This window comes from Ursus maritimus, unplaced genomic scaffold (assembly GCF_017311325.1).
Source record: "Ursus maritimus isolate PB19 unplaced genomic scaffold, ASM1731132v1 scaffold_24, whole genome shotgun sequence".
Taxonomy (NCBI): domain Eukaryota; kingdom Metazoa; phylum Chordata; class Mammalia; order Carnivora; family Ursidae; genus Ursus; species Ursus maritimus.
Genome location: NW_024424897.1, coordinates 39,420,572 through 39,448,167, shown reverse-complemented (window position 1 = coordinate 39,448,167; position 27,596 = coordinate 39,420,572). Strand labels below are relative to the sequence as shown.

Here is a 27,596-nt window from a genome sequence, read left to right as displayed (position 1 = left end):
TGTTCAGACAGAAAATCAAGGAGAGGCCTAGCAGGAGGGGGTTGCTCAGCAGACCTGGCCACCAAATGAGACTGGGCTCTGGAGACAGAGAGAGCCCGCCAGTAACAGGTTTCTTGGCTCCCACAGCTCTACGCATTCCAGCAACTGCGGTAGGGATAGACTGGGCTGAGCAACAGGGCACTGCCTACAGGAGTATGATCTTCCTTCTAACTGTGAAGCCTTCGAACACCCTCAAAGAACTGAATAAAGTGTACCTCTACTCAAGCAGACCCATCCGCTCCTCCCCCACACAGGCCCCCCTCCCCCACTCCTCTGACTTTATTGCGGATGGCTGCAATCACTTCCAACAGGGACAGAAGACATTTCCATTCCACATTCAAAAGAAAAATGACAAAAATGCAAAGGTCTGGCTATGATACTAGTGAGCTGAGCGAAGTTTCAGTTAATCGCCCTGCCAAGTGGGGCCCGGTCAGACATCTTTGGAAGAGGAGGAAGAACTAACAGTTTATTGAGGCCTTATACTAAATGTCAGGCCACGGTCCACAGATAGTAAGGGGATTTACATCAATTTGGGTAATTTCCAATGTCTTAAATACTTATTGAATGACAGAATTGAATCTAGTGAACTGGTTGAATCTATCAGACCTTCCCGTGTTCATAGAAGAAGCATTTAAAAGCAGGAGAGCATCAGGTCACCATCACTGGGGGGCGGGGGGGGGGTTCATAGAAGAGGGAAAAGGAAAAGAGCTAAGGATACTGACATAGAGAAACCGCAGATTCCAACACTAACCAGAATCGCATTTACTCTCCCTCGAAGGAGACGAAAAGAAACGATATAGACCAGCTTTGCCATTTACCAGTTATGTGACTTTGCGTTAGTGACTTAACCTCTGTGTGCCTCAGTATCCTCATCCCTAAAATGGGGAATTACACCTATTTCATCTGGTTACTGTAAGAATCAAATGAGTTAATGTAAGTAAAGTGCTTAAAACAGTACCTCATGTGTAGTAAATGCTATTTCATTATTAACTGCAATTATTATTACTATGATTACTATTCTTTTTTTTTTTTTTTTGAGATTTATTCATTTGAGAGAGAGAGAGAGAGAGCACGAGCAGGGAGGAGAGGCAGAGGGAGAAGCAGACTCCCTGGTGAGGCAGGAGCTGGATGCGGGGCTTGATCCCAGGACCCGGAGATCATGACCCAAGCTGAAGGCAGACGCTTAACCATCTGAGCCACCCAGGCGCCCCCATGATTACTATTCTTATTGTCTGCGACACCTGCCCTGAATATATCAGCTCAGGAAGCCCTATCATTACACGGGAACACACTGTTCTCAGGAGATTCACTAATGGTAGTATTTCTATAAACAAAGGACATAAGCAGAAAAATGGTTTGGCTGGTGGGGAACAAGGCCAATTAGCTTACATAAAGCTTTAGTTACCCTCCACGCTTCGTATGACAAGGGACTGAGATTAACAGGAACTTGGAGCACGCATTCACCATAAAACCTCATGATCTCAAGACCTAAAAATTAGAGGAGAGTTTGCTACCCTGATTTTCCAAATCAAAACTGGGCTTTGTGGGTGCCTGGGTAGCTCAGTAGGGTAATAAGCATCTGCCCTCGGCTCAGGTCATGATCTTGGGGTCCTGGGATCGAGCCCCATGTCGGGCTCCTTGCTCAGCAGGGAGGTCTGCTTCTCCCTCTCACTCTCCCTCTCTCTCTAATAAATAAAATCTTTAAAACAAACAAACAAAAAACTGGGCTTTGCTTTCTAGGAAGCGCTATTCAAAAAACAGGACCACAGAGAATATATCTCAGGACATGAAAACGAGGAAATTATTCTAATACAGGAAGACATGGATAAAGAAATAGAAAATTGATTGCTGGTAGGAGAGCTTGCTTTCAGTTTTATTTTACAGAGAATTATATACATATATATGTATGTACACATATATTTTATAGAGAATTATATACATTATGTATGTGATTCTCACTGCGTTTACACTAACAGGTTGTCTCTCAGAGACCCGCTCATACTGACTCACAAAGGAGAATAATTCTTGGCCTCTGATTTTTTACGATTGATTTTTTGTTTACAATTGACTTTTGAGAGGTAGTCTACTTACCTCTATCTCCCAAGAACAAAAGAGACACAAACATACTAAGTGCGTGCTGTGTATCAGGTATAAACAAGGCACATTACATATTTTATCTCAGTTCATCTTCGTAAAAGCTCTATGAACACAGATGAGAAAACCAAAGCAAAGAGGAATGAGGAAGTCTCCCCAAAGTAGCTAGCACTGCCTATAAATGATGAAATCAATTCAGGTCTACTTTGCATCCAAAGCTCGTCTGTGTTCCATGCATGTCACTTTACTGCCCGAGGCACGACAAACAGATACTGCAAGGTCTACTTGCCTGAATGTTAACGTCTGCCCACAGAAATAAGTTGGAGCGCTGGAGTAGAGCACACCTGAGGACTCAGAATCATTCCGGAGGGCTATATTTCTTCGACTACTCAGGCTGTACCCCTCAAAGCCAGCTGTCCACTCTTTGTAGAAAGCAAAGATATCAAAAATTATTAAAACCTTTGAGGAGTATCTTCAACACAGACACATTAAACAAAACTTGGAAGTGGAAGAGGCTACACTTAGGGGTCATGGGCACTTAGGGTCAGATTCAGTGACAGGGTATCCTGGTTAATCCTAAAACATCACAAAAAATGTGTGAAGTCTGCACAGTTCTGGCAGGAACAGATGGAAGATCAAGTGAGCGTTATCTCCCATCTAACGAAATCAGGGGAAGCATAATTGTTTGAGCTTATCCCAACCTGATTAACAACCAGTTAACAAATGAGTCTGAATATTTTAAAATAGTAATACAGGACAGACCAATTTCAAATCATAAGACCTCCATACGGATAGTCATTGGAGGTTTGGAAAATCGGTTTTTTTGTTTTTTTTTTTTAATCAGTATCCTGTCGCAACACTTAAAATCTTTGGATTCAGGGGACGCTAACAATCCCGCCGGCACTATTTTTGGACTCTGGAGACAAGAACCGATGAAAACGTCCCAAAATTCCCATGCAGTAATTTGAATAGTACGTGTTGCACGCTGTGGTCAGCCATGCAGGTTGTACTGCCGGCAAACGTGGCTGTCAGCGTGCCGCCTTGCGCACGGGTACCCGCGACCTGAGACACGGTCACGCGTCGGGAGCGAGAAGGCAACGGCATACCGTGAGGCACCAACGTGGAGTGACCCATTTGGGGGACGCTCCAAGGACTCCACTCCTGTCGGCCATCTCCTCGGGCGCAGACTCTGAACTGATAATCGACGTTGGGGTCTATGTGCAACACTATGAACTCCGTTTCAGAGCCTACGTAGACGTCCTCAAAATGATTTGAAGTGCACTTGCGGAACTGGAGCCTGTAATCCTGGGCTGTAAAGTCGTCATCCACCTAAGGAGAAAGGCTCTGTGTTAGGGAAAAATCAGGGAACGGTTTCTCTCGGCAGCCCGGCCCAAGAATTCCGGGGCCGAGCACAGAAGCCCACGTGCTGAATACGGGCTACTCTCAGGAAGGTCACGGCAAATGTGCCATCATTACCGCCCTTCTTTTCTTTACTTCCCAGTGTTCTATACTTCCCAGTCTGATTTGCAGAACTCTGCTTCCTTTGAAGAAATGGCATGTTTTCTGTTCCCTTTCTTTCTTTCTTTTTTTTTTTTTTTAAAGAATTTATTTATTTATTTGACAGAGAGAGAGACAGGCAGTGAGAGAGGGAACACAAGCAGGGGGAGTGGGAGAGGAAGAAGCAGGCTCATAGCGGAGGAGCCTGATGTGGGGCTCGATCCCATAACGCCGGGATCACGCCCTGAGCCGAAGGCAGACGCTCAACCGCTGTGCCACCCAGGCACCCCTCTTTCTTTTTTTAAACAGATTTATTTATTCATTCTAAAAGAGAGAGGAGAGAGCACGAGCAGGGAGGCACGGAGGGAGAGGGACAGAGAGAGAATCTCCAATCCAAGCAGAGTCCCCGCTGAGTGCGGAACCTGATGCGGGGCTCAATCTCAGGACCCTGAGATCACGACCTAAGCCAAAATCAAGAGCTGGCCACTCAACCGACTAAGCCACCCAGGCAATCTGAAATGGCATGTTTTCCATACAATAAGGCCAAAGATAAAATATTGGAAATTCAAAGATAAGAATCCCACAACTACATCATTCACAAAACCAAGATAATTACTATCCAGAATAAAGGACTCCTTTAAAACTTAATAGAAGAGAAACCACCCAATAAGAGAATGAACAAAAGGCACAAATAAGGGTTCTACGGAATTAGAAATAACCGCAAGCAAAAATATATAAAAGCATTTCACCGAATTTGTAATATGGACAATGGAATCTGAAACCAAAATGAGATAGCAGACTGGCAAAAATGTGAAGTCTGACAATACCAAGTACTGGTCAGGATGCAGAGTACCAGGAACTCATACCCTGCTGACAGAAGGAAACACTGGTATGATCACGCTGAAAATAATCTGGTATTTCTAGTAGAGTACAGATCCAATACTCGAGGACCTCATAATTTCACTGGGTATGTACTTGAGGAAAAATTCTTACACATGGACACAAGGGAACATGAATACTAATGTTTATAGCAAAAAAACCTGGAAACTCTAGATCCACTGACAGAGAACAGAAGAAAAATCGAGTAAGGGCCTTTGTTTTGAACCAACAAAAACATCTCTACTTCTTTCTTCTAAAAATCCATTTAACGGGCGCCTGGGTGGCTCAGTCGGGTTAAGCTTCCCACTCTCAGTTTCAGCTCAGGTCTGATCTCAGGGTGCTGAGATCTAGCCCCATGTTGGGCTCCACACTTGGCAGGGAGTCTGCTTGAGTTTCTCTCTCCCTTTGCCGTTCTCCCCTATTCTCTCTCTCTCTCTCTCAAATAAATAAATCTTTGGGCGCCTGGGTGGCTCAGTCGGTTGAGCATCTGCCTTAGGCTCAGGTCATGATCCCAGAGTCCTGGGATCAAGTCCCGTTGGGCTCCCTGCTCTGCTTCTCCTTCTGCCTCTCCCCTCACTCATTCTCTTCATCTCTCTCGCTCTCGTGCTCTCTCTCTCAAATAGATAAAATCTTAAAAATAAAATAAATAAATAAATCTTAAAAAAAGAAATCCATTTAGGGGCACCTGGGTGGTTAAATGTCTGCCTTCGGCTCAGGTCATGATCCCAGGGTCCTGGGATCGAGTCCTGTGTTGGGCTCAGTGGGGAGTGTTTGTCCTTTTCCCTCTGCCCCTTCCCCTGCTCATGCTCTCTCTCTCTGTTGGGTGCACGCTTTCCCTCAAATAAATATATAAAATCTTTTTTTAAAAATCCACAAATAAATAAATAAAATCTTTTTTAAAAATCCACTTAAGAAAAATCAATCATTTCCAGAAGCTGAGCACCCACTCTGAATGATGTATCTGTCAACAGCCAAGACACTTATGACTCATTTGGACATGGTTTCTATCTACAATATGGTAACTCATATACATAACACGATTTAATACAGAAAATTCTCAGCAATGCTGAGAATATGAAGAAACCACATTTTAGGATTTTTTAAAAATATTTTATTTATTTACTTGATAGAGACAGAGCACAAGCAGGTGGAGCAGCAGAGGCAGAGGGAGAAGCAGACCCCCGGCTAAGCAGGGAGCCCGATGCAGGGCTCGATCCCACGGCCCCGGGATCACGACCTGAGCTGAAGGCAGATGCTCAACTGACTGAGCCACCCAGGTGCCCCTAGGATTTTATTTCAGAAGTATTACTTCCGTTTGGAACAGAAAACGTCAGACACCTAATATTCGCTCTCATCTTTTGGCTTTTGTAATAAACAGAAATGGGAGAGATCTTCAACTTACTAAGGGTTAAGTCTGGGAAATCTGTGACAGGAAATACTGTTTGATACAGAGATTGTTAAAGGTACCTTCAAAACTATTTACCTCACGCTGGAAGAGCTACCTGCGTTTAGGTTCCCTGTGACTTTAATTGTAAAGCAAAAGGGACTTTTGTTTGTGAAGAGAAGAAAATGTTCAAAGGTCGTTAATACAAAAAAAATCTAAAAGGCCCTCAGCTCTCAACTCCATTGCTGTTGAAGCCACTTCTATGATTCTTAACTACGCACCTTACACCATCGAACAATGATGCCTCCCGGTTTCTCTATGAGCTCTTCGATCTGTACTGGCGGGCGAGATGCTACCGTTCCATGCTTGAAAATGTGATCTTTCACTCTGTTCAGAATCGAGTCATCCAGCTGAGCAGACAAACAAGGCACATCGACCAGTAACGGCACTTCCGGTAAGCTGGGGAGACAAGGCTGAGGTGTTTATGAGGCTTTTAACTGAGGGTTAAAAACCCGAAGCGTAGTTTAGATTGGTCACCTACTCCATAACGAGGCTGAAGTCCTCAGGAAACAATGCTAATGGCAGTAGGGGCTTTGGAGGACATTACATAAAGATTCTCTTCCCAAATAAATATAAACAAGAAAAGAGAAAATTGGTAGGATCACCACTGTCAAGTTTATACCAAAAGATCTGGTGGACTCACTTTCAGTATGTTCAGAATTTCTAAAACTTAATAATTCGCTTACACGTTAGAATTGAAGAAAATCTACAGTAATACTATACCAAAAATTACAATCGCAACTATTTCATACCACGAATACTGGTATTGGGCAGTGAACCTTGAAATATATATTCTCTATCTCATTTACTCAGAATCTTTAATAAGGGGGGGGGGGCACGCGAAGCAGGCAGTTTAAATGCTTAAAACTAAGCCTGAATGGCACTAACTCCTTTACCTGTCCAACTGAATGTGTGAGGCCTTTTTGGTAAAGTTCCACAGTTTTTCATTCTGTTCTCCTACGCCACCAAGAATGGCAATCTCCCCTACAATCAGGAATGAGAGAATAAATACAGCAAAAAACGGTCACATTATAAAGTAATCACTACAGCCCGTGTCTAGGTGGGTCTCCGGCTTTCTTGCAAACAACTCTTAAGTGATTCCACAGTCAAGTTTCCAAAAAGTAAAAGTAGAAACTATTTTAGAAGTGACCCTAAGGTGAAGCTCCCAAAGAAAGGGGTACATAAGGGTAACATTTTACCAGAGGTGAAAGATTCTGCTCCGTACAAAGAAATTTGGTTTGTCAACCAATTTTACACAAAGGAGAAGGTCTAGGTCCTTTTTTCCATCTCTCCTACAGAACCTTTATTTACAGAACTCTAACAGGAGCCAGTACAAATATTTCCCTGATAGAAAAATAGGGCATGGGGTCTTTTTTTTTCTTTTTCTTTCTTTCTTTTAAACTTTATTTATTTCTTTGAGAGAGAGAGAAAATGGGGTGGGGGGGGAGAGGGAGAAACAGGCTCCCCACTGGGCAGGGGGCCCGATGCGGGACTCGATTCCAGGACCTGAGATCATGACCTGAGCCGCAGGCAGATGCTTAACCGACTGAGCCACCCAGACGCCCCATGGGCAAGAGGTCTTCTAAAGTCAAATGATACAGGTGTTTTCCTAAAAGAATATCACATATTAGAAATTATTCCACAGAAAAATAAAAAGGAAAAGCTATCTAAAGGCATTAAAAAAAATGACCAACTTCTATGTCCTTCCACAGCCACAAGGAAACACTACCAGAACTCTTTTTCCCTCTGAATGTGCCCTGGAGTGACCCAAGTTTTTTGGGACCACATAACATGACATTCTCCCTTACCAAAAGGAAAGCAGCACATGTTGAACACCGCCTCAAGTCCTCAAAATTCCATAAATAAGACTTTATCCCTTGGGAGGGAGGAAAAGAGATTGAAATTCAAAATATTTCTGAAGTATAAAAACGCTTAAGCATCAGATGCTGTAACAAATAAGTTTGTGCCTCAAAGGATTTATTTTCTAAAATAAAAACATATCTCAGTCCTCAGAGTGATGGGTGTACGCCCCTGACCTGTGAACTGCTTCTGCGTTTGTCTCCAAATGCAAAGCCTCCAGGGAAAGACACTTTAAAAAGAATTCTCTCAAAGGCTCTGTTATGGTCAGTGGCAAATAAGCAGTTCTCACTGAAGACGGGACAAAATGTCATCAGCATGCAAGGATAACAGCAGTGCCACATTCTAAATGGGACGAAAAGGGGATGAATTTCCAGTTAGAGGGACAGCCTTCTGAGCCAAGCACCCTTTTCATCCCACGCCACTCACAGCACTCAGTGCAGGATGCGTGGTTTCCAGTCTCTGGCTCTGGCACCTTTTTCCTCGATTGTCCTTTCAATGCCGGCACCCTCTGCCACCCTCTCTTCTCGTATCACACACCGGCTTTGGAAGACTTACTTACTCCCATGGACTCAGACTCGATGTACACCCCTTCGACTGCCACCTTGCCATACTGATCTCTCTCCTACGCCACACGCCACCTGCCTGACCACCGTCTGGGCATCTGGAGCACCTCAAACTCAACATCCCCAAACGACCCGCCGAAGCCCCGCCTTCTCCTTTGTTTCCTATGTCAGTAAACAGCACAATTCGACCTGGTCATCCAAAATCCGCCTGGTTTGGGTCATCCTAAAGCCTTCCCTTTATTCTCCAACCTATCTCCAGGCAATCACCAATAATCAACACTCACTGATCGGTAAAAATCATCAATCATTTTATCTCCGAAAAGTCTTAAAATCAGCTCCACTTCACCTCCACCATGATGAAGCTCGCTGCCTTCCTCATCTCCTGTCTGGATTAGTGCTGCATCTTCCTAATTGGCCTCTTTGACCTCCAGTCTTAGGACCTCTGATGCAGTCTCCAAATTGCAGACAGCGTCATTTTTTAAAAACGCAAACCTGATTGTGTAACTCTGCTGCCTAAAATACTTCAATGGACCCCTGATACGCCATTCACTTCACTCGTGATGTTACTTCTGCTTCACATCGCGCTGTTACCTCCTTTTCTTCCTTTGTCCGCTTAATGAATTCCTTCCAGCGTCTGTGGAACTCCTCCCACAGAAAGCTAGGCTCCGCTCCCCCATAGTCGGGTGCCTTCCCTTCTGTGCTCCTGTAGGTCTTAGATCTCTCTCAGCACGTATGCCTCTTACTGTGCTGTGAACCCCAAAGGGCAGAACCATTACCTGTTTATTTAATGTACTTTGCCAAGATGTATGTGAAGGGAGGAAGTGGACGTGAAGACAGGAAGATGGCAAGGCAAGGTCTGAGCATGCTTTAGGCACGATAACTGGCTGCAGATGGGTAGAGAATCACATTTCAGGAGTAAACACCAGTCATAATTTTTAACCTTCTGAAACTAGCAATGGAATTAGATTCTATGAACACTGAAAAACATCTGAACAGACTCAAAAGGACCTTAAAATCACAGTGGTAACAGTGAATAAGATACTAACATAAAACCGTTTGAGAAAAACCATTTACGCCTTGTTTTGTGAACGATTATAATGAACACTTCAACCGCACTCCCCCTGACGTACCTCACTGGGTATCTGTCGTCCTATATTACAAACTATCCCGAGGTAGGAACATTCTAAGCGCCCCACGGATGGCAAGAAGCCTGCCGGCACCCTGAGAAATCAGCAAAGGGTCACTCTGAATGTGCCCCCCCTCACTTCATGGGCTCCCTGGACTCCCACCTTCTTGGACTAAGTCCTCTGCAGTATTAACTCCATGCTCTATGAGTTTCTGGCAGTCATCCAGAGGTTTAATGGTTTCCTGTTCAATCGTGTCCACCTCTTGCAAAAGGGTTACCAATCGCTCATCCAGGAGCTTCCCAAGAGTTCCCTTTAAATCATTAAAATGCTGTTTGAGGACATCTCTTGTCTGTGATGCACTCTCTTTGATCTGAAAAGAAAGAACATAAAAACTAAGAATCAGAATCTCTAGGAAAGGCTCACCCACAGGCGTCAGCCACAATCCCAGAGCACTACACAACAATCATCTTCCATTTGTTGACAAACTGAATGTGATTCATTTGCACAAACTTGCAGAAATGCATAGTACTGTCCTTCACGTAGGACAGAATGGGCTCAAACCCTGGTTCCATCATTTACAAACTACGACAATTTGGTCATGTTAATTAAGCACTCCACACCCAATTTCCTTGTTTGTCAGATGAATATAATGCTTACTTCATGGAGTTGCTGTTAATAGGATTAAATAATCTATGTATTATACGTAGTAAAATAACTGGCACACTGTTGTTCCCAATAAAAAAATATTAGAAAGTATTATTATCTGCACAAAGTAGTTCTTGGCAACAGTCTGTCTCAGTACAAAAATATTTTAAATTAGTAGGGGATTAAAATTCATTTTACTGAAAAGTAGTAAATAAATGGTAAATGAGAAAACCATGATATAGGGGCATCTAGGTGGCTCAGTCAGTTGAGCGTATGACTCCAGGTTTCAGCTCAGGTCATGATCTCAGGGTCATGAGATGGAGCCCCGAGTCGGACTCACGCTCAGCGTGGAGTCCGTGTGAGAGTCTATCTCTCCTTCTCCCTCTCCCTCTGCCCCTCCTCCCTCCGCTCCTCCACACCTCTCTCTAAAATAAATAAATAATAAATAAATAAAAGAAAGCCATAAAAAAGTCACCTAACAGATAAAATGCCCTCATTATACTAAGAGAAAACTAAAAATTTATTTAAAATTCAAAGAGGCTCATAGAAGGCAAAGAATATTCATGAAAACACACGTCTGGGACAATACTTTAATCTTTTTTGAGTCATGTTCCTCTTTGCAAATCTCAGTGAGAGGTTTACAGACTCTCTCTTCCCAGTAAAATGAATAATCCATACCCTAAAGAAACGAATTCAATTTCAGAACTTATGAATTCCCTCAAATCGCAACCATGGCTTGCCTGCAGCAGTAATTCTGAAACTTGGTTTGCAGAAGAATCATGTAGGCTGCCTGATATAATTTAGATTGCAAGGTTCCATCCCAGACCTACTGATCCAGAACCTTCGAGGAGAGCTGTAGTGTATGGATGGAGTTCTCACCTTTCACAAGCACACTTGTGATTTAACAGCCCACAACTTTGAGAAACACTGCCCTCAGGTCCAGAGAGCTCAGACTAAGAGCTGCTGTTCTGGGAGACAGGACAGGGAAATCTTTACAGCTCACCCATATTTTGAAAACAAACGAGTTGTCTACGCAAATACAACACTTTTTTTTTTTTTTTTAAGTTACAGACAACACACAATTCACTCTCACTTAGCAGGAAAATTCTAAAAGCCAAATAGTTGAATCAAAGCAAACACATACTTTACTTTGCATATATTATCATATTAGTTTCATAAGGACATTATTACATTTACTACTCTAACACTTTTGCTAACTTTATCTTTCCAAGAGTGTCTGAAGTCCAAGAAAATCCACAAAGCACAGGATTTCAACAGTTAATAGAGAAAGTGAAAAAGTTTTCTATTTATTCTCTAATATTAAATTTAAAAAGCAGAATAGATAACTGTTTTCCAAAACTGTTCATGACCATGTTAAAACAGGATGTCAATGCTCAAGGAGTACAAAAAAATACGGGGGGGGGGAAAAAAGGAACAGTTTGATTGGCTGAAGAGGATCATGCAAATAATAGTGTGTGTGCAGTAAGTGGAGGAATTCCTTAAACCATAAAGAAAAAGAGAGACCCTAACATAAGGTTAATTAACTAGTCTCTGTGCAGTTACTAGGGAGCTTCTGTGAAATAAACCCAAGCCAAATTTTAAAAAGAAAAGGGAGGGGGCTGTACTCAAAATGTTCAGGTTCATTACTCACCTGTGGGGTCCTTAAGACTCAGATCCTAACATACACAGCACCTGGCAAATAAATGCTGTTAAATAAAAATGAAGTTGATCGTGTCTATGTTTAAGACCTTCTTTAAAGAACCAAGAAGAGCATGCCTTATGATTCTGAAACATCACCTGGAATATTGCTAGAAATGCGGACTGTTAGGCCCCACCCAGAGCTACTGAATCAGAACCTACATTTTAGACAAGATCCCCAGGTGAGTCACGACAGACCGTACAGATACCAGAATGAACGAAGACCACATGTCGAAGCACTGTCATACACTTCATACCCCCACCACCAAGAGGAAATTCTGCAGCTGGGAAGTCTACCAACGAGGTCGGGTCTCACTCGTAACGGATACGGCACACACAGGAAGCGCGCTGGTTAGGTAAAGTCAATTTCCTCTTTAGAAAGAATTCAAAAGCTCCAACAGTTTCAGAGCTCAGCTATGTTTTGTTTTTGTTTCAGAACCCCAGAGGAAAGAAAAAGAGGAAGTACGTGAACATAAAGCAGTGCGAGGACAGGGCAGGGAGACTCCATTTCCAAATCCACCTCCTAGACTTCCATTAGGGACGTAGTCCCTTTTCGTTCCTACGATACCAACCATTGCTGTTTCATTTGCTTGGGTTAATGAAACTAAACCATGTGGACTTCACTGCTAGGTGGGTTTCTTCTTACTTGATGTGGTACCCTGGTCCATGTGTGCACCGTCAGCTCTTTAACTCCACAATGACTCTGAGAGGTGGGACTCTACTGTCTACATTGAAGAGGGTGAAGCTTGAAGAAGTCAAATAACTTTCCCTAGGCTTCACAGTGCCAGAAACGGTCTGGCTCCAAGGACCACGGCCTTTCCACTTTTCCCATTTTCAGGAGTTCCCAGGCAAACCTGTAAATTATGTACTGACTGCAAACACTTCCTGCTGTAACTTGTGTTTCTTATCCTTGCATCAAGAATCATGTGGTAGACAACCACATAGCCCCAAATGCCACCTAGCCATTCTAGGGCAAAACAACTGCGACAGTTAGTAGCAAAGTGGATTTAAGTAGATTACAAATGATAACTCAAGGTCTTAAAGAGGAAACTGTCATATACACTGTTTATGCTGATTAATAATACTGAAACCAATTTTCCACTAAAGCCTCTACTATAATGGACCATGAAAACACTTACTGGGGCACCTAGGTGGCACAGTGAGTTGGGTGTCCGACTCTTATTTAGGCTCAGGTCATGATCTCAGGGTCATGGGATCAAGTCCTGCATCAGGCTCTGTACTTTGTACAGTCTGCTTGGGGCTCTCTCTCTCTCTCTGCCCCTCCCCCGAGCTCACACATGCACGCACACTCGCACACGCACACTCTCTCTCTCTCAAATAAATAAATCTTAAAAAAAAAAACAACTTACCTTTACTGCAGTTTAACCTAATCCCTAAGCAACTGTATTTTAAAGTTTTAATGAGGATCAGTTCACAAAATGCCAAAAAGTCATCAAGTTTACACATCGATACTAAGGCTTGCAAAAGCCTAGTAAATATATACTTCAGAGTCCTCCAAGACAAAGTGACTGACATATTTTCCTCCAGAGTTTAGCTACTAAAAAAGTCATAAAAACCTATGCGGAATTTGACCACATCTGTGGTCTTCAGTGGCAATATACAGGTGCTGTATCAATATAATACAATAAATATAATAGCGTATTTTAGAAAATTACATAACCAGAATCTCCTCTATCTCCTCTAAAACATGCATTTTTATGACTTCATAGAAGAAAATAATTTTTATCCTCCAAGCTTCATTTAAGAATTTATTTTCCCAATTGGTACTAGGAAACTAAAAGTATTTTATTTCTAAGATTTTATTTTTAAGGAATCTCTACACCCAACGTGGGGGTCAAATTCACAATCCTGAGATCAAGAGTCACACGCTCCACCCACGGAGCCAGCCAGGTGCCCCAAAACTATTTTAAAATTAGATATGGGCTTTAAACACTTAGCTAACAAGAACATAATAACCAAAAATAAAAGACAAAGTAAATATATAAAATAGTCAACCGAAATTGAAAAAGCTAACCAAACCGTTTCTTAAGCGAACCAAAATGTTTCTTCTCAGTTCATGTGCAACATACCGCATTAGCTCTGTCTCTCCACACTGACACCAAGACATGAGTCACTAAAAACAATGCTTGCTGATGGTGACGGCAATAATAATACAGCAGCGGCTATCATCTACTGAACACCTACTGTGTGCCAGCTACTTACACCCATGGCCTCATTGAAATGCTACCACAGCCCTATGAAGAAAGCATCTGTAGATGAGTAACAGACTGGAGTCAGAGAGATAAACATGCCCACATCAGAAAGCTAGTAAAGGGACAGAGAATTTGAAGTGTATGACTCACTTATGGACTCGTAAGTGCTGCTACATTTCCTTGCTTTTCTTACGGTTAGGCCTTTTTTTTTTTTTTTTAAGGCCTATTTGAAAACATTCAGAAAGAAAATCTTTATTATATGATTTGGTAGTCTGTTTCGTTAGTGGCCCCCGTGAACCACGAACCACGGGTCCTGATACTCTATCATTGTGCAGTCCTCTCCCCGAGACCACAGCGGGGCTGTGACGAGCCTGTGCAGGCCTAAGTGCACAGCTGCAGAGTGGAACGGAGGCTGCGCCGGTTCCAGCCCTCGGCCTTCAGAAGGCCTAGCAACCGCTGCTTTTTACACTTTTGAGGGTCCTGACTCACCATGTGAGACGTCCGGCTACCCTTCTGGAGAGTGGAAGGGGGAAACGAGTGGGAAGGGTGGGAGGAAGGGAAGAAGTCTGGCATCCAGGCCCAGCCATGCCAGCATCCCAACAGAGTCCTGCGGCCACTAAGTCTCCACACAGGTAAGTGAACGTCCTTTCTTGAACATTCCAGGCTTACATGCCATGTGACTGCGATTACATGAGTGTTGCCAGCAATATCAGAAGCACTGCCCGACCAAGCCCCGGTCGATCCCCAGAATAGTAAGCAAGTAAGATTGCTTTTTAAGCCCGTGAGCCTTGGTATAGTTTATTCTGAGCAAAAAATAACCAAACCACATGGTAAAACAAAAGTTTAATTCTTGATTATCTGCATTAAAGAACAGGGTGCATTTAATCAAGACCACGAAACATCTAAAAAGAATGTCTGCAAAATTACACCCACAACATTCATAAAGGCACTTATTCAATATTTACTGAGGTCTAGCATGTGCCAGGAGCCGGCGTTATAAAGATGAATAAAGCATGGGCCTGACCTCAAGAAAACTGTCATTCTGGTAAAGGAGCTAGTTGCATGAACACGTAACTACAATAAAATGTATTAAGTTCTTACATAAGAGGGACAGCCACAAACTGCCATCTGAGCTCAAAAAGGGCATTCTGCTGGGAAAGACAGGAGACATTTAAAGAATAAGTTACCATGTGGAGAAGTAGGGGGGGATGTCACCTTGAATAACAATATTTATTGGTATTATTATTATGGCTAATATTTACTCAGCACTTTCTATGTCCCAGGCATGATGCTAAGCATTTTAAATATATTCCTCATCTGAATTCCAACACTGGCCAAGCAAAGTTGGTACTATGCTTATCCTCACTGTACAGCTACGACAAGTGAGGATCAAAAAAAGATATGTTTCTGGGACGCCTGGGTGGCACAGCGGTTAAGCGTCTGCCTTCGGCTCAGGGCATGATCCCGGCATTATGGGATCGAGCCCCACATCAGGCTCCTCCGCTATGAGCCTGCTTCTTCCTCTCCCACTCCCCCTACTTGTGTTCCCTCTCTCGCTGGCTGTCTCTGTCTCTGTCGAATAAATAAATAAAATCTTTAAAAAAAAAAAAAAAGATATGTTTCTCAAGCTACCATGGCTAATAGGAGCAAATGCTCACAAAGAAACATACCTGAATACATAAGTGGTCCTTTTGGCTTTTTAGATCATAAATTAGCCGTATTAATTTACCAGATTTATAGTGATAACAGTTTTCCTCCATAAAAACAAATTTTAAGGATTTTATTTATTATTTGAGATAGAGCAAGAGTGAGAGAGAGAGAAAACGAGCAGGGGGAGTGGCAGGCAAACGGAGATGCAGGCTCTCCACTGAGCAGGGAGCCCACCATGAGGCTTGATCCCAGGACCCCAGGATCATGACCTGAGCTGAAGGTGGATGCTTAACCGACTGAGCCACTCAGGTGCCACTCTCCATCAAAAATTTTTTAAAGATTTTATTTATTTTTATTTGAGAGAGAGACAGGAGGAGGAGGAAGAGGAGTAAGGGGGAGGGAGAGAGAGAGAATCTCTACCAGACTCTGTGCTGAGCACAGAGCCCAAGATGGGGCTCGATCTCACAGTCCTGAGACCATGACCTGAGGCAAACCAAGAGTTGGAGGCTTAACTGACTGAGCAACCCAGGTGCCCCTTTCTCTATGAAAATCATACCTATACTACAATGACATTGAAAACAACATCTACACAGAGAAAACCTGGGCACCTCTGTGACGTTCACACACTTTTTAGTTAACATCACCGATTTTAACATTATTGATTCGGAATACATGTTTTAATTCTCATCTCTATCCTCTATTTCAAGTGAGTTTTGGACTCAATAAGCTTTCAGGGTGCCATGTTTAAAGGCATTTGTGAAAAGACTTATTTGAGAAAAGACGACTGAAAAGCCCATGTAAACATGTGGTCTTCTGCACACGAATATGTGTTCAGCTTCTCCTCCCCACCCTTGCCTAGTGATTATTCAGTTTCGCTTCTAGAGCATTGCTTGCAGTATTTCGGCATACCTAAGTCAATACATGTCAGCCTACCACCAACAAATGCTCCGTAACTTGCTAAATGCACCATATAATACTAACCGAAAGAGAAAAAAATGGGTAGGAAGTTGCATATAGAGTAGTCCCTCCATTTTGCAAAATAATATGTCTAGAAGGATACACCAAAATGTTAACAGTGGTTGTCAGTAAGTAGTAGAATTATAGGTTATTTTAAAATTATTTCATCTGTTCTTGGTTTTCCCCAGCTCTAGATTTAACCTTTCCTTAGGACACTATGATAAGTACTGCTACAGTAACATCATTTTTAGACAGATTTTTGGACTGTTTTGAAAAAGGGTAACAGAAGGGGAAGTGGGAGATAAAAGAAGCAATAATAGTGTTCTTTTCTTTGCTGAGCTACTAAGACTTCCTGTCCTGGTTTTCTGAAATAACTTTTTTTCCCCTGCTGACTTCTAGATCTGTCCCAGTCTTTAACTAGTATGCTATGTGTTTTCAAACCCCATGGGAATAACGATTTATAGAAGACATGGTATTGTATATTAAGACTATCAAGACTGCTAATTAAATCTTCAAAAAAATTGTCTGAAATCAACTATTAAAAAATTGAAAACAAAATACTATAAAGACAAATGGTCGCATTACAGATATTAAGACATGATAGGACAAGCCCTAGCTTATTGTCAATTATTCACTTGTGTATCATTGTATAATCATCTAACAAACCTATGATATTTCAAATGACGTTTTGTTTTGTTTAAAGGAGGCTCTATGCCCCCACGGAGGGCTTAAACTCATGACCCCAACATTAGGATCGCATGCTCTACCAACTGAGCCAGCCAGGTTTTAATCTTGAGGATAAACAACAACAATTTATAAAAACACACTTATGGTTAGATTAAACCACAGGAATCAGTAGAAAGCTGACCATTGGTAATGGTGCACTCTAAGGCAGTGTGCCTCAATTTTTAACGTGCGTACATACCACACCTGACAATCTTGTTCAAGTACAGATTATGATTGAGTAGGTCTGGCCTGATTCTTGCATTCTTTGCAAGCTCTCAGGTCATGGACCACATTTGTGGTAGCAAGGATCAAAAGGACACCACAGGCCCGAGCTAGAAAGTAATCCAAGGGTCTAGGCAGGCTCCTCACCAAATAGTATCTTAATTAGGTAACAGATCTGGCCCTTTACTCTGAAAGAGCAGAGACTTGCTTGCTCTCATCAATGCCCCGAGAGACACTGAATCACGCTAAAAGCACATGAAGGGACACTTTCATTTTCTAGCATGAATTATAACTATACAGACTAGAGCACTGGTACTTCTCACTGTAAGCACCTCCAGTGCCTCAAACTAATCCCCCTTCGATAATGTACGGAGATGGAGTTTCTGGACCTGCAAAGCTTAAGGATTAGGCCCCAGACAATGGCAATGTCATCCAGGTAGTATCACTCTGTGAGGCACATCTGACTGGCCAGCTGACATCACCATGTGACATCTTGATCAGCTATCTCTACCTACAATGAGCAGGAAAGCCAACCCCATACAAATAAACAAGTAACGAAAACATAATGGAGGTGAAATCTAAAAATGAAGACGTAAGAATTTAGGTTTTTCCTATTTGTTTTGTTTTTAGGAGTAATAGTCCAATGACCCACCAACAAAGGAAAGAGTAAATCCATGAGAGCACTAGTCTATTTCCCTCACCATGGTATTTCTAAGACCGAGAAGTATCTCTGACCCACCCGATAAATATTTACTGGATGAATGAACTAATGAGTATTTAAGGAGAGTGGGTGTTAATTTCTTTGGTATTTACATCTTAGTACCAAGGATTCCAGGGAACTATAGAGAACTATTCCTAATGATTTCAACATCATTTAGGCCAGGCTGGCTGTAAACATTATCTGATTTCCTGAAGACAGCGAACCTATCTCTCTAGCCTTTAACTTATTTAAACAGTAAGAGTTACAGACTTCTCCTGCATTCCTACACAGAACTTCCTTTTCTCTAAAGAAAGAGGGTAGGGCCTAAACTTAACCACAAGAAGAGAAGCTGCCACATGCTGGCAGTTGGTTTTGACAGAACAACAAAGTATTTTTACCCTTCACCCTTCTAGATTTTCATAGACATGGTTTCTTAACATGAAACAAATTTCATGAGAGATTTTTAAAGGGTAAGAAACAAAAGCAAAGACAAAAGTATGCCGAGTGCTCGAAAAAGTTAAACAGAGTTACCGTACAACCCAGCAATTCCTAAGTATGTACTAAAAGAACTGACAACATAGCCACGTAAAAACTTGTACGTGAATGTTCACAGCAACATTCAGAATGGCCAAAAAGTGAAGGTAATCCAAGTGTCTATCAATTGATGAATGTATAAATTAAATGTGGTATATCCATGCAACGAGTATTATTCAGCTACAAGCTACCACACGGATGAACCTTGGAAACATGCTAAGTCGAAGAAGTCAGTCACACGGGGCCACATATTGTATGATTCTATTTATACAAAACGTCCAGGATTGGCAAAGCCAGATAGAGAAAGTAGTTTAGGGGTTGTCAGGGGCAGAGGGAATGACAGCTAACGGGTATGGGATTTCTTTCTGGGGTGATGAAAATGTTCTGGAATTCGTAGTGATGGTTGCACAACTTTGTGAAGATACTAAAAAATGCTGAATTGCACATTTTAAGGCATGAATTTTATGGTATGTAGATTATATATCAATAAAAAAATCATATGCCGAAAGGAAAGAAAATCAGCAAGTAAAAACTATACAAAAAGGAGAGCATCTCTCCTCTCTGCTCATCCTTCCCCCGTGCAAAATCTTTGACTAAAAAGCCAAATTTTAGGTAGTTATTCTGAAAATGACTGGAACCCTAAAAATATCCTAACCACCAAACAAAAGCAGCTGCTTATTTTGATAACATTCTTGTAACACGGACCTGCCTTAGAATCCAAGCTGACAGAGGACTTATTCTACAAACTCAAACATATACAATCCACCAGAAAGAGCTTTGAGGAGAGACGCCTTGTAACTGGCACAAAACACAATCCCGTTCACGAAAGAGAACGACACTATTAGTCTAGTCAGAAGGCAATGTCATCAGGGACTTAACTGTGATGGATGTTCTGTTGGTGTTTTCTCTCAAGCCTGAGACAATGGGGCTCAAAAGCAAAACAAAAACCCATACTGAACTACATGAGTTTATGGGAAAGTACGTCCTGTATTTACATTATTGGATATAAAATGTAAAAGAATACAGGTCTGGAAACCGAATTCTGAGCCATTCAGAATGCAATCATACTAAATTTGTTAAGTGAATTCAAAATTACACAAGAAATTAATGAGTATTACTCTCAGGTGCTAAACTCATTCATTTAGTGTCTACTGTTTCTTAGTTGCAGATGGAGTTACATAAAAGTCCTGCTCGTATAGAAGGTATCTTAACTGGCTGAAACATTAGTCATATAATCAGAGATACTTTAATCTCTTCCAAAACAATGCCCTAGATTTAGAACCTCTATTTCAAAACAGCAGAAGGAATGATGCGGAGGTTTTCAGATGGAAATCAAGATGAATGCACTGGAAAGCCATGAAAAGCATTCACCAAACTGGATAACCGTATCTAGATTTTGCTCGCAGTTTTGCTACCAGACTAGGAATAATGCCTGGCCTATAGGAGCTCTACAAAGTTTTCAAAATATATAAAACCTGGAGCATGCCAAGTATTCTTTTTTTTTTTTTTTAAAGATATTATTTATTTATTTGACAGAGATAGAGACAGCCAGCGAGAGAGGGAACACAAGCAGGGGCAGTGGGAGAGGAAGAAGCAGGCTCATAGTGGAGGAGCCTGATGCGGGGCTCGATCCCATAATGCCGGGATCACGCCCTGAGCCGACGCTTAACCGCTGTGCCACCCAGGCGCCCCCATGCCAAGTATTCTTAATGATGAAAATACCCAGGGGTACTGTTTTCACAGCCCTCTTCTACCAGCTGTACATGCTCAGATCCTGTGCAGCATGGGAGTTACTAGAATGACAATACAGATTACTATCAAGTGTGGGTGCCTGGCTGGCTCAGTTGGAAGAGCATGCAACGCTCGAGTCTCAGGGTCGTGAGTTCTAGCCCTACACTGGGTGTAGAGATTAAATAAAAATAAAATCTAAAAGAAAAAAAAGATTAATATTAAGTGTGATATAGAAAAATCTCACTCAAATGATGCCACTCAGATGGAACCCAACTCACTCGAAAAGCATTTATGAAGGTTCTCTGTTAATAGTTACTTGAGGATTATCCGTCTTATTACACATTGGCAGTGGGTTATATCTTTTTTCTGTATGTTTCAGGGTGTTCCTGTATCTTTGATAACCATGTCCCCATAGAACAGATAATGCTGTCACTTGAAAGTATAGTTAGCTTTTCCTTTAGCACTCCTTTCTTTAAATCTTTTCCCATTTCCTTACATTTTTGTATTCTATCCCTCAAATACTTCAATTTCCTTCTTTTGCCTTCCCAACACAGCTCCACCTTAAATTCTAAACCATCTAGAGTAGGAATTTTTTTTAATGCATTCAAGATTATATGAGATATTAAGTACTACCCTCGCATTAATCCCATTCATTTAGTGTTAATTCTACTGCTTCTCAATTACCCTGTCACTGTCTCTTTAGTCTTCCCCTTCCAATATCCCATTCAGGCTCTCTAAAATCAGTCTCCATTCCCAAGGCAGGTTTTCCCAAAGAATCCCCCCCCCCAACTCCCCCCAGTCCTCAGTGCCCTCCGTGACGCCCTCGGTTTTTGCTCTGCTCCCTCGCTTTCCCCAACCTCCACCTCTACCCCCCTCACCGCCCCACACAGTTTAGGGAACGCCCCTCACACTCTCCCTCGATCCCCCAAACTTGCCCCTTCCCCTTAAGACTCCCCACCCCCACCCCCCCACCCCCAGCCAGCACCCACCACCCTAGTTCCCAGACTGTGCTGGGTCTCCCTGCACCTTCAGAGCCTCCTCCCTTCTCCCTTCTTCCGCTCCTCGGAGCCCTCCTAGCCCTCCACCCACCCGCACGGCACCCCGCGCCCTCCCCGGGGCCCTCAGGGCCCCTTCGGGCGCGGCCCTCCGACCTGCCTCCGCGCCTCCCGCAGCCCCTGCAGCCTCTGGCCCAGCTCCCGCCGGTAGCTCTGCGCCGCCTCCACGTTCTCCCGGGCCTCCTGCAGCAGCAGCTCGGGCTCCAGCTCCATCGCCCCCTCGTCCGGCCGCGCGGCCGGCGGCTGCGGGCGCGGTTTCCCCACTGTCCCGGGCGCCGGCGAGCTGCCCGGCTAGACCACGCGCAGGCGGAAGCACCGCCCCGCCCCGCCCCTCGGCCGCCTTGATTGACAGCCACGCCGGCGCCCGGCACGACCCGCCTCCGGGTCCCAGCGCCGCCCGCCCGTGCTCACGCTGCGGTGGCCGGTTTCCCGCGCAGCGCCTGACCGCAGTGCTTCTTCCAGAGACTCGTGGGGTGAGGGAAAGATTGGTAACTGCACCTCGCGGACTGCTTCCCCCATCTTCTCTCACTCCGGTCTCACTACCAGCCCCCCTTGCGACTCCTTCCTCACGGAGGAGGAAACAGGCGGAGAGGGGAATCAACTGTCTCAAGCCGTCGCTATTTCAACCCAGATGGCTCTAAAATCGTCACTGTCCCACCTCCTCAGCAAAGGAGCGTCCCCGCAGCGTCAGGCGTTTTAGAAGGTTACTGTGAACCAGGCCCCACGCTCAGAGGGTCAGATGAGAGCACACCTCCCAGAAGCTCGCAGTCTATTGAGGGAGCCAGGACGATGACCAGCGGTAGGTAGGCAATCTGGGCAGAAATCCAAGATGGACAAGCTTTTTCTGTAAGGGGCAAGCAGGAAAATTTGGGACCTTGGTGGGCCATCATGTCTCAGTTGCAACGTCGGAAGTAAATGGGCGTGCCCGTGTGCAAATAAAACCTTATGGATACAGATTTGAACTTAACATAATTTTCACCTGTCACAAAATATTCTTTGCATCTTTTTAAAGCTATTTTTTAAAAAAATCTGGGTGCCTGGGTGGCTCAGTCACTTAAGGGGTTGACTCTTGGTTTCACTCAGGCCATGAGCTCAGCGTGGTGAGATCCAGTCCCGTGTCTGGCTTGGGCTGAGCGTGGAGCCCTCTTAAGGCTCTCTCTCGCCCTCTGCCCCTTGCCCCTTTCTCTCTCTCTTCCTGCCCCTCTCTAAAAGAAATAAAGAAATAAATGAAAATAAGAACCATTCTTCCCTGAGGGGTCATACAAAAATAGGTCGTGAGTCTGGAGCGCCTGCGTGGCTCAGTCTGTTCATCAAGGGCCAGACTCTTGATTTCAGCTCAAGTAATGATCTCAGGATCACGAGATCGAGCCCTGCAAGAGGGGATCAGTGGGAGTCTGCTTGAGATTCCCTCTCTCTCTCCCTCTGTCCCCCCCCCCCCGACTTGTGCTGTCTCGCTTGCTCTCTCATTCTCTAATAAATAAAATCTTAAAAAAAAAAAAAAAAAGGTGGTGGGTCAGATTTGGCTGGGGTGGTAGTTTTCTGACTGTTGGCCAAGGATGTTAGAGCTGAAAGTTGCCTCATCGGGGAAACAGAGACAGAACATGTTTTGCTAAAGGTTACACAATGAATCTGTAATAAAAGCTAGATTGCAATTTTCTTGGGCCGGAATAAAGCTCTTTCTACCACCCTGTTTTGTGCTAAGTAAATGACACGTGGACCTGGAGAAATTTAGAAAAAAGGGAAGCCCTACTGGAGAAAATGGGAAATTAGCTTTATCTTAAAGGTAAGATAGCTGGGTACTTACTAAATACTTAACAGATACCTGTAGAATAAATCTAGGTATTAGGTAAACAAAAGGGCTGTGAAAACGTACCCTAGGTAGGACAAAACTAAGGAAAGGTATAGGTCTTGGAAATAGGAATATAAGTAGTTCTTTAAGAAAAAAGGGACAGACCACTTTGGAGAGGTGGGACTGAGTGATATTCTGGGAGATGCAGTTGAGGAAGAATAAGGGCCATGGAGTTCAGGTTAAGAAGTTTTGACATTAATGAGTAGACATTAAAGGTTTTTGCAAGTGCAGTGACATTTGCAAAGCAATGTTTTAGGAAGATAAATAGGCATGGCACTTGGGTGTGTCTAAAGATAAAGTAGGGGAACGGGCACCTAGGTGGCTCAGTCGGTTAAGCATCCGGCTCTTGGTTTCAACTCAGGTCATGATCTCAGGGTCTTGAGATCAAGCTCCATGTGGGCTCCATGCTCAGCATGGAATCCGCTTGTCCCTCTCCCTCTGCTCCTCCCCCCACCCCCACACACACACTCGCTCTCTCTCAAATAAATGAATAAATAAAATCTTAAAAATAAAGTAGGGGTTGGCAATAGTAAATTCTCAATAAATATTTGTTCAGTGAAATGAAAATACATAGGATAGATGGATGGGGTGGTAAATAAGGAAAGACCATAGGCATTAGTCCAGCTATGATATGATAGAGGCTTGAATTAGGATGTTGACCTTTACAGAGGTTTTGACCTTAAAGCAGGGGAAAAGATAGTCCAATGGTTCAAGGAAACAGGAGTATTTAGGCACAGATTGAGTCAGTAAAAAACAGGATTTATTAAATGTTCTCCACCACAGTATGTTCTGTGTGCTTTCTAAAGCTAGTTGAATAGAATTGGATGCCACCTCAGAAGACTTTACTATGTGAAATTTTAAAAAGAGAGAGAAAAATTGAGGGTGCCTGGCTGGCTCAGTCAGAGGAGCCTGCGATACTTGATCTCAGGGTCATGAGTTGGAGCCCCATGTTGGGTGTAGAGATTACTTACATAAACAAACAAACAAACAAACAAAGGGGGTGCCTGGGTGGCTCAGTCTCTTAAGCTTCTGGCTCTTGATTTTGTCTCAGTTCACTATCTCAGGATCCTGGGATTGAGCCCTGCATCAGGCTTCTTGCTCAGTAGGTAGTCTTGAGGATTCTCTCCTGTTGCCCCTTTCCTCTCCAACCCCCTTCCCCACTCAGGCTCACACTCTCTCTAAAAATAAATAAATCTTTTTAAAAATAAATGAACTTAAATGAGCTTAAAAAGAGAAAGAAATGAACTTAAATGAACTTAAAAAGAGAGAGAAGGAAAGAAAGAAAGAAAGACAAATGTCCACAAGGCCAAGATGCTGATTTTGGTCTCATTCAATTTTATTTCCTTGTCCTGATGGGAGGCAGGAAATATGTGTTTAATATAGCCACATCATACAGAAAAATAATGCAAAGAAAACTGAAGAGAATCTTGTGAAACCACTTCTCCCAGGCTTAAAATTTTGGGATTTTTTTTTTTTACTTTTTCTGGGGAAGTTTTGTTTTTAACTTTACAACAAAGTAACGGGAGGACGGTAACAAGAGGACTGATCTAGAGGTGGCAATGATAGAAGCCAGCACGCCAGCAGGCAGGGTTTTACACATTTTTATCTCCTTTGCAACACACTGGCCTAGAATTGACTTTTTAAGTTTACCCAGAGGTGAGCAGATCCAGGGTCACAGACTTCTCCTGCTAATAAGACCCACAAGAAACAAAGCAACTTGCTAAGTTATTTATTTACAATAAGGATATAATTGCTCTGAAGATTACAACAGCTGGAAAATCAAGTCGTAACCAGAGAGTTGTTTGGTAAACATGGATTCGGTCCAGAATACTTTGGTTATCTGGTCAGCCAAGGCTTCCTCTCCCCTCTCTCCAGCCTTTTCTCTGAAAGCTTCTAACTGTATTGGGCACATACTGACAATTTTTTTCGTAGTCTCATCACTCCCCTGTTTGCACACTTAAAGCTACTAACACATTCTTTAGAATCAACTGGACACAACTAAGTAAATCTTAGTACCTCATTTTTGAATAGGGCTTCAAAGAAATACCACTGTCCAATCAAAAATAATTAAGAGATAATTCTAATATACATTTTTTAAAAAGATTTTATTTATTTGTCAGAGAGAGAGAGTGAGCACAAGCAGGGGGAACAGCAGGCAGAGGGAGAAGCAGCCTCCCCACTGAGCAAGGAGCCCAATGCAGGGCTCCATCCCAAGACCCTGGGATCGTGACCTGAGCCAAAGGCAGATGCTTAACCGACTGAGCTATCCAGGTGTCCCAATTAAGAGATAATTCTAATCTTAACTGTAACTTGTAACATTTTAATTAGTGCCATATATTTTTAATTTTGAGAACTTAAATTTACAGAAATCTCAGACGTCAACAGAAAAATCCCAAATACAATGCAAAATTTTTATTCCCTCAATAAACCATTTGAGAGTAAGTTGCCAGATTCCTTTAGTACATTCTTCTCTGAACCCACAATGCTCCATCAAAAACAGGAATTTAGGGAAGCCTGGGTGGCTCAGTCAGTGAAGCATCTGCCTTCAGCTCAGGTCATGATCCCAGGGCCTGTAATCGAGTCCCACATCGGGCTCCCTCCTCCACAGGGAGTCTGCTTTTCCCTCTGCCCCTTCCCTCTGCTTGTGCTCTCACATGGTCACTCTCTCTTTCTCTCTCTCTCAAATAAATAAATAAGGAAAGCTTAAAAAGAGAAAGAAAATGCCAGCTCATCTGATCATCTCTATAGTAGGGACAGCACCCCATTAATGAGCCTTACCCATGCTGAAAACCTCCAGTTAGCTTTAACAATTTTTAAAAACAGCTTTATTGAGTATAACTGATTTGCAATAAACTGCCAAGTATACAGTTTGATGAACTTTTTTCTGAGTAGACACCTGTGGAACCATCACCAGGATAAACATTTCCCTCACTCCCCAGAGTTTCTGTATAATTCATCCCTCCTTCAACCCCTGAACTCAAGTAAGGACTGATTTGCTTTCTGTCATTAGAGATTAATTTGCATTTTCTCAAATTTTAAATAAATGGAATCATACCGTATGTATTCTTTTTTTCATCTGGCTTCTTTTACTCAGTATAAAGATTTTGAAATTTATCTGTGTTTAATGTATTAATAGTTCATTTATTTTGTATTGCTGAGTAGTATTCCATAATATGGATGTATCACAATGTGTCTATTCATGTACCTTTTGAGGGGCTGTTTCCAGTTTTTTGCTATTACAAATAAAGCTGCTATGAACATTTGTGTACAGGTATATAATTCTTTATAATATAACTATATTGGGAAGGTGGGAAGAAAGAAAGTGTGGAGGTTGGTGTTATAAAAGAATTAAGTCCTTAACCAACATAAAAGGACATTAACAAATACTGTTTAAAATTGTTAAATCAAGGGATGCCTGGGTGGCTCAGTTGGTTAAGGAGCTGCCTTTGGCTCAGGTCATGATCCCAGGGTCCTGGGATGGAGCCCCGCATCAAGCTCCTGGCTCAGCAGAGAGTCTGCTTCTCCCTCTACCTGCAGGGTAGGTTGTGCTCTGTCTCTTGAACAAATAAATAAAAATCTTAAAAATAAATAAAATTGTTAAATCAAGAAATAGCTGTATAAGCATATTGCTCCATTTAAAAATAAGGAGAGGGCGCCTGAGAGGGTGCCTGGGTGGCTCAGTTGATTAAGTGGCAGGCTCTTGATTTCAGCTCTGGTCATGATCTCAGGGTCCTGGGATCAAGCCCTGCATCAGGCTCTGCTCTCAGTGTGGAGTCTGCTCGGGTTTCTCTCTCCCTTTCCCTCTGCCTCTCCCCCTGCTAGTGCACAAGCTCTCTCTGTCTCTCTCTCTAAAATAAATAAAAATCCTTTAGGGGCGCTTGGGTGGCACAGTTGTTAAGCGTCTGCCTTCAGCTCAGGGCGTGATTCCGGTGTTCTGGGATCGAGCCCCACATCAGGTTCCTCCACTAGGAGCCTGCTTCTTCCTCTCCCACTCCCCCTGCTTGTGTTCCCTCTCTCCCTGGCTGTCTCTCTCTGTCAAATAAATAAAATCTTAAAAAAAAAAAAAAAGGAGATATGTGCCAGAAGAGTTTTGAAAGTGGCTGCCTCTGGGAA

The 27,596-nt window shown here is 42.9% G+C and overlaps 1 protein-coding gene and 1 long non-coding RNA gene across 2 annotated transcripts in view; both read right to left on the bottom strand.

Moving 5' to 3' along the window:
• CRLF3 (cytokine receptor like factor 3) overlaps positions 1–21,921 on the bottom strand; it is a 32,602-nt gene extending 10,681 nt beyond the window's left edge. The window contains exons 1-6 of the mRNA XM_040641021.1: positions 21,731–21,921; positions 9,666–9,873; positions 6,850–6,937; positions 6,175–6,352; positions 3,240–3,462; positions 2,423–2,555 (exon numbers count right to left, since the gene is read on the bottom strand). Coding sequence (XP_040496955.1) covers positions 2,423–2,555; positions 3,240–3,462; positions 6,175–6,352; positions 6,850–6,937; positions 9,666–9,873; positions 21,731–21,847 — 947 coding nt within the window. The 5' untranslated portion in view covers positions 21,848–21,921. The remainder of the gene's footprint in view (positions 1–2,422; positions 2,556–3,239; positions 3,463–6,174; positions 6,353–6,849; positions 6,938–9,665; positions 9,874–21,730) is intronic.
• Positions 6,944–9,146, bottom strand: LOC121105037. The gene is made up of 3 exons (XR_005837479.1): positions 7,990–9,146; positions 7,762–7,829; positions 6,944–7,562 (listed from the first exon to the last, which is right to left on the bottom strand). It is a non-coding gene; the product is annotated as an uncharacterized LOC121105037 (long non-coding RNA).
• Positions 21,922–27,596: the final 5,675 nt, after the last annotated feature.